The sequence below is a fragment of the Hyla sarda genome, chromosome 5, assembly GCF_029499605.1.
Source record: "Hyla sarda isolate aHylSar1 chromosome 5, aHylSar1.hap1, whole genome shotgun sequence".
NCBI classification, from domain to species: Eukaryota; Metazoa; Chordata; class Amphibia; order Anura; family Hylidae; genus Hyla; species Hyla sarda.
The window spans coordinates 214,413,433-214,424,413 of record NC_079193.1 but is presented as its reverse complement, the minus strand read 5'-3'; the positions used below and the strand labels follow the sequence as shown (position 1 = coordinate 214,424,413).

At 41.1% G+C, this 10,981-nt stretch overlaps 1 protein-coding gene across 6 annotated transcripts in view; it reads right to left on the bottom strand.

The window, feature by feature from the left end:
• FARS2 (phenylalanyl-tRNA synthetase 2, mitochondrial) overlaps positions 1 to 10,981 on the bottom strand; it is a 397,026-nt gene that overhangs the window by 266,358 nt on the left and 119,687 nt on the right. For all 6 annotated transcript variants that reach the window (XM_056521084.1, XM_056521086.1, XM_056521087.1 and 3 more), the window contains one exon: positions 435 to 594. In XM_056521084.1, coding sequence (XP_056377059.1) covers positions 435 to 594 — 160 coding nt within the window. The remainder of the gene's footprint in view (positions 1 to 434; positions 595 to 10,981) is intronic.

The following is a 10,981-nucleotide window of genomic DNA, read 5'->3' as shown; positions in this document are numbered from 1 at the left end:
CAAAACAATGTAAAGTGGATTTATTTCTCCCGGAAACAGATGTTATCTAGGCTGTGCTTGTTCTTACTTAGGGTCTAGGGTTGGATAAGCCACTATATTTGTCTTTTTCTGTCTTGGGTGGGATTTGCCTCTCTTCGCACACAACAATTTAAATCCATGTGGAGTTATCCGCTACCGCTCTTGAGCACAACTTTTCTCTTACTTCCTTATGTACCCAGCAGCATTAGGACCCTGCATTCTCTGCAAGCTGCTCAGGGTTGTCCAGGGAGCAGGAAAGATCATACCGGCTCCCACTTACTCACGCAATGTAAAGAGCTGAACAGATATACAAAAGTCTCATTTTTCTTTAGCGGGTGGCTTAGGAATTTCTTTTAATCAATTCTAAATAACAATTGTCTATAACGTTTTGTATAGCAGAAATGAATTGAGCATACCTTCACCAAACAGATGAATGATGAGACTGGACAGTGATTGCTTCAGATGATACTCCACAAGTTTCACAGCTTCAAGTGTATGGGTCTCTTGTTTGTTGGGCGTGCGAAAACCTGACTCAAACAACCGGCAAGTGTCACTATTTTCCACCTTTGCAAACAGCTACAAGAAGAAATAAATGAGGAATTATTGCAATGCAAAAACACAAAATTCACTTTGTCACAACCCAGCATGGCTGTTGATCTCACTTGAGTTAAGTACTCATAGACTGTAATGCATGGCCCCTTTAAACGGAAGGATTATAGACCAAACAGCTTGATAATTGTCATTTGTAAAAAGACACAGCGATCAATTGACAAATGAGTAAGCGCTGGGATTTTGTCTCACCGCAACACTTGTGTGGGCCTAAAAAGTTAAAGGGGTACTCTGGTGTAGAACATTTTTTTTTTTAATCAACTGGTGACAGATTTGTAAATTATTCTCTTTAAAGATCTTATCAGCTGCTGTATGACCCACAGAAAGTTCTTTTCTTTTTGAATTTTTTTTCTGTCTGACCACAGTGCTCTCTGCTGACACCTCTGTCCGTGCCAAGAACTGGACAGTTCCTGACATGGACAGAGGTGTCAGCAGAGAGCATTGTGGTCAGACAAAAAATAAATTCAAAAAGAAAATAACTTCCTCTGTAGTATACAGCAGCTAATAATTACTGGAAGGATTAAGATTTAAATAGAAGTAATTTACAAGTATGTTTAACTTTCTGGCACCGGTTGATTTAAAAAAAATTAAATAAAATGTTTTCCACCGGTGTACCCCTTTAAGGTGACACTGTATTACCAACTTTGCCCTCAGGATCCCCCTTAATCATATGACCTTAAGTGGTATATGTAAGTGGGTTGCCTACTCCAAAAGGTTAAAGGGGTAGTTAGACAGTTTATCTTAATCCTATAGACAGTGCTGGATCCTGAGAGCTTCAAAATTCTCCTCATATATATAAGTAATTATTATGTATGCAGTCTGATTGCCTAAGCTTCTGCTCTGATGACAGCCTTTAGAGATGTCCTTAACTACAGCTACACGGACAAAGGAAACAACAGACTAGAGGGGGCTCAGTGACTTCTATTGAAATGTTTTCTGGGCCTGTTCTTTGATTTTTGCAAAAATCTTTGTGTAGGAGGGGAGTTGTGACCTCTTTTCATGACTCATGCGACTATTGGCAAGCCTGCCACACAAGGTGCATAAAGGAGCACCTATCAAAGGTTGGACTCCCTGCTCCAGTGAGTGGCAAAGCATACAGTATCTTATGCCTCACCACTCACTTAACATTTGCTGGGCCAGGTGCAGAGCCCCTGACCCATTATGTGTACAGTGGTGAGTGGTGATGTATGTAAGCGTCATTACTCAGATACACTTTGACTTAATGGCATCTTATCTATACACAGGTGTCACTTCTCATTGCAATCTTGCATGTAATGATAACGATAAGACTTTAAAAGTAATTTCAAGAATATATCACTTGCAGATGACACACACCCTTTAAATCAAAATTCACTTCTGTTACAGCATGTCAGTATGTGCATGTGAACAGAAGGTTTAATTTAAATAGAACTTTTACATTATTTATGTAAATATTTTTTCTGTAAATTCATGTGTGGGAAAGAATACAACATTCCTTTTATAAGAAATCATTAAAAAAGATGTTAAAGTTGAGCTGTATAAACCAGCCTACTAACAGATAAAAAAATAAATAAAATATGTATGTATAGCATATTTTCTAGCATAAAAATATACAGTCATGGCCGTAAATGTTGGCACCCCTGAAATTATTCAAGAAAATGAAGTATTTCTCACAGAAAAGGATTGCAGTAACACATGTTTTGCTATACACATGTTTATTCCCTTTGTGTGTATTGGAACTAAACCAAAAAAGGGAGGAAAAAAAGCTAATTGGACATAATGTCACACCAAACTCCAAAAATGGGCTGGACAAAATTATTGGCACCCTTTCAAAATTGTGGAAAAATAAGATTGTTTCAGGCATTTGATGCTCCTTTAAACTCACCAGGGGGCAATATAAAAATCACACCTGAAAGCAGATTAAAAGGAGAGAAGTTCACTTAGTCTTTGCATTGTGTATCTGTGTGTGCCACACTAAGCATGGACAAGAGAAAGAGGAGAAGAGAACTGTGTGAGGACTTGAGAACCAAAATTGTGGAAAAATATCAACAATCTCAAGGTTACAAGTCCATCTCCAGAGATCTAGATTTGACTTTGTCCACAGTGAGCAACATTATCAAGAAGCTTGCAACCCATGGCACTGTAGCTAATCTCCCTGGACATGGACGGAAGAGAAAATCTGATGAAATCCCCAAACAAGACATTTAAGCTGTCCTGCAGGCTCAGGGAGCATCAGTGTCAGCGTGAACTATCCATCGACATTTAAATTAAATGAAACGCTATGGCAGGAGACCCAGGAGGACCCAACTGGTGACACAAAGACAAAAAAAGCAAGACTACATTTTGCCAAAATGAACATGAGTAAGCCAAAATCCTTCTGAGAAAACGTCTTGTAGACAGATGAGACCAAGATAGAGCTTTTTGGTAAAGCACATCATTCTACTGTTTATCGAAAACAGAATGAGGCCTACAAAGAAAAGAACACAGTAACTACAGTGAAATATGGTGGAAGTTCAATGATGTTTTGCTTTTCACTGGGTGCCTTGAATGTGTGCAAGGCATCATGAAATCTGAGGATTACCAACGGATTTTGGGTTCGAACTGTTAGGCCCAGTGTCAGAAAGCTGGGTTTGCGTCCGAGATCTTGGGCCTTCCAGCAGGACAATAACCCCAAACATATGTCAAAAAGCACCCAGAAATGGATGGCAACAAAGCGCTGGAGAGTTCTGAAGTGGCAGCAATGAGTCCAGATCTAAATCCCATTGAACACCTGTGGAGAGATATTAAAATTGCTGTTGGGAAAAGGCGCCCTTCCAATAAGAGAGATCTGGAGCAGTTTGCAAACGAAGAGTGCTCCCTCCAACATTCCGGCTGAGAGGTGTTAGAAGCTTATTGATGGTTATAGAAAAGACTGATCTCAGTTATTTTTTCCAAAGGGTGTGCAACCAAATATTAAGCTAAGGGTGCCAATAATTTTGTCCAGGCCATTTTGGGAGTTTGGTGTGACATTATGTCCAATTTGCTTTTTTTACTCCCTTTTTTTGTTAAGTTCCAATACACACAAAGGGAATAAACGTGTATAGCAACACATGTATTACTGCAATCCTTTTCTGTGAGAAATACTTCATTTTCTAGAAACATTTCAGGGGTGCCAACATTTACGGCCATGACTGTATACACAATATAATGTATGTTCATTGTACAAACAAAATATAAAAACATCACAATAGAAATCTATGGTTACAAAAACTAATCTTAAAAATGATCAAATTCAAATTGCAAAGTTTTCAACAGAAATATATGTAATAATACATTTAGGCTACGATTTTTTAAAACAAATTTTGCTGACATGGTTTTGGGGGGCCATGTTGCATTTAGGAAGCCCCATAGTGCCAGAACAGAAAAAAAAAAAAAAAAAAAAAAACATGGCATACTATTTTGGAAACTATGCCCCTCAAGGAACATAAAAAGGGGTATGTTGAGCCTTAACACCTCACAAGTGTTTGACGACTTTGCATTGAAGTTGGATGTGAAAATGGAAAATTAGATTTTTAACACTAAAATTATGGTGTTACCCCAAATTTTTCTTTTTCACAAGGGGTAATAGGAGAAAATGGACACCAAAATTTGAAGCCAAATTTCTCCTGATTAAAAAAACGCCCCATATGTGGACATTAAGTGCTCTGCTGGCGCACTACAGGTCTCAGAACAGAAGGAGCGACATTGGACTTTTGGAAAGAGAATTTTGCTGGAATTGAAGTCGGGGCCATGTGCATTTACAAACCTCCCATGGAGCCAGAACAGCAGAAACCCCCACACATGTGACACCATTTTGGAAACTAGACCCCCTCCAGGAACATAACAAGGGTTACAGTAAGTACTTATACCTCACAGTGGTCCGTAAAAGTGGAAAATTTGATTTTTCAGACTATATTGATAATGTTACCCCAAATGTTTCATTTTCACACGGGGTAATAGGGCAAAAGGCCCCCAAAATTTGTAGTGCAATTTCGCCTAAGAAAGAAAATACCCTATATCTGTGGGCACACTGCAATGCTCAGAATAGAAGCGCCATTGAGCTTTTGGACTGAAAAGTTTGTAAATGCTCATAGCCCCCAACTTCAATTCCAACAAAGCCCCCATTGTGCAAGAACATCAGTAACCCCACACATGTGACACCATATAGGAAACTATACCCCTCAAGGAACGTAAAAAAGGTTATAGTGGGTACTTACACCTCACATGTTTTTTGAACAGTGGGCCTTAAAAGTGAAAAAATTGATTTTTAACACTGAATTGCTGGTATTAACCAAATAATTTAGTAGTAAGAGGAAAAAAAGCTAAACAAAATTTGTAGCCCAAATTCTCCAGAATAAGGAAATACCTCATATAAGACGAAAAAGCACTATGCAGGTGAAAAACAGGGCTTATAAGTCAACACCAATGAGATCCGAGGCCTAAAGTGGTGCTTCGCACTGCAATGGTTGAGGATCTGAAATGAAATAAAAATAAAAAAGCCCAGGCAAGTACCACAATTTTGAAGCTACACCCCTCAAGGAAGGTAACAATGGGTACAGTGAGTACTTACACCTCACAGTTTTTTTTTTTTTTTGAAAAGTGTGCCATAAATTGAAAAAATTATTTTTTTTTCAGTAAAATGCTGGGGTTACCCAATTTTTAACATTTTCGCAAGGGGTAATGAGAGAAATTGGGTTACATATTTTGGAGAGCTTTTTCTTCTGACTATGGAAATACATCCACATATGGGGTAACATGCTGGGCGAGCGCACAACAAGGCTCAGAAGTCATAGAGGTCTGTTTAAATTTGAGGCCTATGGCATATCAGTAGCTGACGGTTACATACATTCAGAGGAATTTACAAGAAAGGAAGACCCAATTGTGAACCTATTACAAACAGTACACCCCTAGGGAAGGTGTATAGGGGTGAAGTGGAGATTTGGAACTGAAGGGTGTTCCCTAAATTTATTTTCCAGGAATGGATTAAGTGCACTATGGGGGGGGGGGGGGGGGGGGATGAAAATTGCAATTTTAATACTGATATGCCAATTCCCAGGGTATAGTCGAAAGTAAAAATGATGCCCGTCCCAAATCCTATGCTCTGAATCATCATTCTGGGAATGTGATGTGTGTGGCCGTCCCTATTCTGTTACTTCAAATGCGCACCCAGCTCAGGTGGAGAGAGAGCACTGCGCATTTGAGGCAACTGCAAACCACCAAAATTTTGGGTACCTTGAGTTGGAGTCGGCAAACAATGGACTGACTCTGACTCCTACTAAATTTAGATTGGAATAAAAAAAAAGCAAATTTAAATGTCCCAATTCACAAAAAGTTATAATTAATGACTTCTCTACTGTAAGAATAAAGACCAATGCATGCAGTGCCTCACGAAACTGCAAAACTAACACGTTAAGTGACCGTGAAGAAGCATGCTTTTCATGTGCTTCACTATATGGCACGCAGTGCACAATTAGGAGCGGCAATACTTATTAGTGTTGGGCGCGAATATTCGCATTTTGAATTTTTATCTCGAATATCGCAAATTCGCAAATATATTTGCTATATATTCGAAATTGCAAATATTCGCTTTTTCCCGCATATTCACATATGCGCATATTCGCACATGCGATTATTCTCATGTGCGAATATTTGCATATGTGAATATTAGCATTTTCCTTCTTTTCACTTGTGGGCCAATTAGAATGATGCAAATACACTTGCCAGAGGTTATCAACAACATCCCTAGCAACCAATAGTAAAGTTGGCCACCACCTCACTGTTTTCTTCCTTGCATATGCGAATAATCGCATATGCGAATAAGCGAAGATAACGAATACGCGAAATTCGCAAATACAGGACGAATATTTGTCTATATATTTGCGAAATATCGCAAATTCAAATATGGGCACTGCTGCTCATCACTAATACTTATACTTTCCATAGTGTTGTATTCTGCTGCTACAGGGAACCCATGGGTAACCTAGCCTCTGACTGATAAGGGATTAAGTAAATATGTTTTTTGCAGGACTAGAGACACTTGTATAAGTGAAGGGAATGGAGGGACAATAGTTCAAGACTGAAGCTGTAAACCATTGGAAAAACTGCTGCCATTCAGCTAAGGCTATAAAAACTTGTAAACTCCGATTGTTAGCTTAAACTTTAAACATGACTATGGGATTCTACTAGGGAAATCATGTTTTATAATTAATGCCCCTTCCTGGATCCTCCCACTGCCCTAGCTTCAGCAGCATATCAGCACACAAAAAGGAGAAGGCAGCAGCTTCTGCCCAACTACCTCTCTCTGCTAGAAGAGCTTAGAAGAACTTGGTGGAACAGCTTCTTGGATGCAACTGTAAGTGTTTATGAATACATTTGCATATTAATACAGAGAAGTCGGAGTCGGGGAGTCGGAAGTACAAAAAACTGCAGCCGGAACATTTATCTATCGACTCCACAGACCTGGTCCTTATGAGTCTGCATTTTTTCTGGGATCGTCCCTTCTTTCCAGTGTGGGGAACCTCACCTGGAAAGTGTTGGCCATGGATGATCCGGGGGACCACAGTTCCAGAGGTGCTGTCACCCGCTCTTTGGCGGTCACCAAAGATGAGGACCTTTAGAACTTCCTCTTGAAACTGCAGTTATGTCCCTGTGTTGCCAGTGTACTAGGAGAGTTAAAAAGAGTTATACATGGCAACCTGTACCATGTAGACTGCAACCTTTATGTACCATACCCGTGTTTTCCGCATGGCATTATATGGCATTATAAGATCAACTCCCCCCATATACAGATTGTAGTCCAAAATACAATCGGGCGTGAGGACCGGTCCCACGGTACCTCGCACAGGGACAGGGGTGCTGCCGTTCCCATGAATTGTGGACAGCATAAGCACATCCCTCTTGTCCTTATACCTGACCAGCAACAGGTTTTCATGGGTAAGGGAACGGGACTCACCCCTGGGATAGGAATTTGGAGGGGATAGGAAGGAAGGCCTCTTTGCTTCTTCCGGACTGTCCCACATGCGAGCGTGGATCTGGCGGCGAGGAATGTAAAGAGAGGGATACTAGTATAAAAGTTATCCAAGTAAAGGTGGTAACCTTTATCTAGCAATGGGTGCAAAAGGCCCCAAGCGATTTTCCCGCTAACACCCAGAGTGGGGGGACATTCTAGGGGTTTATTACAGGAATCACGTCCCTCATACACCATAAACTTGCAAGTGTACCCTGAGGTACTCTCGCAGAGTTTATACATCATCAAGCCATACCGTGCTCGCTTGGTAGGGATGTATTGCCGGAAGCTGAGTCTCCCCTTAAAGCTGATGAGAGACTCATCAATAGCGACCTAGCTTACAGGGACATAGGCCTCCCAAAATTTGGCCCCGAAGTGATTGATGAACGCCGAAACGCCGAAAAATGCACCCGCCTGAACCCCCAAAAAAACGCTGATGATGAATCACTGACAGTGATGGGTCAGGCCACACACAGAGGTACGGTCCGTCCACACCGCACAGGTCTGCTACTGGTGTAATGGACCACCTATAAGCGTAAAAAATAAAAAAGCTGCATTAACCCGAAAAAATGCCTGCACCACAAAAAAAAAAACGATGATCAGTACTATGGGACTGATCAGCGGTGGGTGGGCTTTAGCAAATGGTGGCGGAGCGCTCTTTTATAGCTAAGAGGGTCCTGCCACACGTTTGCGTCCCAAAAAAAACACTGGCTGCAGACCACAGCGACCCAGTAGGGCCGCGGTCACGCAGCTAAAGGTGCTACGGACCCGCGGACGCCTACAGATGGTATGCTGAAAAAAATATATAATAATAATCTTTTTTTTAACTCCTAACTGTCCGTACCTAATCTAAAGCTTTGCCTGACTGCTTTCTGTGCCAAAGGGCCACAGAAAGCGGGCACTTTTTTTATTTTTATTTTTTACTTTTTTCACTATGAGGGGGAGATGGCAGCATGGGGCTACATCCTGCACACATAGAAATGGTGGGCATAATGGAGCAACATGCTCCTACACCCACCTCCCCCTCCCCATACTGCTGTGATTGGAGCGGTCGTTACGGCTGCCCAATCACAGCTGTACTGGGGGGTGGCAACCCTGCCCCCTCCCAGTACTGTACAGATGATGATAGGTCGTGTATGTTACACCACCGATCATCATTCTTATCCGGGTCCTGGGATCACATGTGACCCACATGACCCGGAAGCACCGCAGACCGCCGGTGAGTATTTACCGGTGAACTGTGGTGATTGCCGATATGAGGGGGTCTAAGGCCCCTCTCAGGCGATTACTTCTATTTAAAAATCTTAACCCTTCCAGTACTTATAAGCTGCTGTATACTACAGAGGAAGTTCTTTTCTTTTTGAATTTCCTTTCTGTCTGACCACAGTGCTCTCTGTTGACACAGCTGTCCATTTTTGGAACTGTCAAGAGTAGGAGCAAACCCCCATAGCAAACCTTTCCTGCTCCAGACAGTTTCTAAAATGGACAGAGGTGTCAGCAGAGGGCACTGTGGTCATACTGAAAGGGAATTGAAAAAGAAAAGAACTTCCTGTGGAGCATATAGCAGATGGTAAGTACTGGAAGGATTAAGATTTTTAAATCAAAGTCATTTACAAATTGTTTACTTTCTGGCACCAGTTGATTAAAAAAAAATTCCAGGGGAGTACCTCTTTAACTTCAATGGGTAGCAAAATCAGCTGCAAAAAATATGCAGCAAAAACATGCAGCAGATCCTGTACATGTGAACATACCCTAATGGGGAGATTTATCAAAACCTGTGCAGAGGAAAAGTTGAGTAGTTGCCCATAGCAACCAATCAGATCCCTTCTTTTATTTTTCAGAGGAAAAGTAGACCAGTTTCCCATAGCAAACAATCTGATTGGTTGCTATGGGAAACTGGTCTACTTTTCCTCTGCATGGGTTTTGATAAATCTCCACCATAAATAACTGAACCAACAGCTCTACGTATGCAATTGTACTGGGAAAACATTTAAGCAATGTGTCCTTTGTAGTCATAAATAATCTCAGAGACCAAAGACAGATGTTAACCACGCATATCTTTTCAAGCTATAAAACTAGATTTGTTTAGATGGTTATCTTTCATATACAAAGAACTGAACATTAGTTAAGGTGGAAGAAAATAACTCAATGTTAGAACTAGCATTACTGGGACCACATGGCACATACAGTGGAGGAGAAAAGTACATGACTGTATGTTTGCCATCAGACGAAGAAAGGATCAATCTATATTTTCAACTGTTTATTTGGACAGTAAGAGACAAAAAACACATTTCAAATAAGTTATGAATTGATTTTCACATTACTCAGTGAAATAGGTATTTGATCTATCTAACAGCAAGATTTCTGGCTCCCAGGGTTTTTTTTATACAGGTAATAAGCTAAGATTTCAGCACTCTCTTAAAGGGAATGCTACTAAGCCATCAGGGACAAGGCTGGAATGTTCTTCAAGACCATCGCCAAGCACCTTGGTGAAAAGTCCAGAACAGTTGGTGCGATTATTCGCAAATGGAAGAAAGACAACATTTCCGTCAATCTCCCTTGGTGGAGAGATCTATGCAAGATCTCACCTTGTGGAGTTTCAATGATTATGAGTACAGTGGGGAATTAGCAAATAACTACACGTAAAGGTCTTGTCACTGATGACAAGGCAACTGGAAACATAAGGGGAGGTTTATCAAAACCTGCACTGAGGAAAAGTTGCTAAGTTGCCCATAGCAACCAATCAGATCACTTCTTTCATTTTTACAGGACTTTAAAAAAATGAAAGAAGAGATCTGATAGGTTGCCATCGACAACTCAGCAACTTTTCCTCTGAATAGGTTTTGATAAATCTCTCCCATGGTCACCAAGAAAACAATTGGTAACCCACTACATCTTGAAGGACTAAAATCCTGCAGCACCTACAAGGTCCCCCTGCTCATAAAGCCCCTGTACAGGCCTGTCTAAAGTTTGCTGATGAACAACTGAGTGAGATAGATAGATACAGTGGGGAAAGAAAGTACCAAGGCAAGCAGCCTGGTGTGAAGAAATCAACTGTGGGAGCAATTATTAGAAAATGGAAGACATACAAGACCACTGATAATCTCCCTCGATCTGGGGCTCCACGCAAGATCTCACCTCGTGGTGTCAAAATTATCACAAGAACAGTGAGAAAAAATCCCTGAACACATAGGGGGGCCTAGTGAATGACCAGCAGAGAGCTGGGACCAAGTAACAAAGGCTACCATCAGTAACACACTCTGCCACCAGGGACTCAAATCATGCAATGCCAGACGTGTTCCCCTGCTTAAGCCAGTACATGTCTGGGCCCGTTTGCTGTAAAGCACTTGG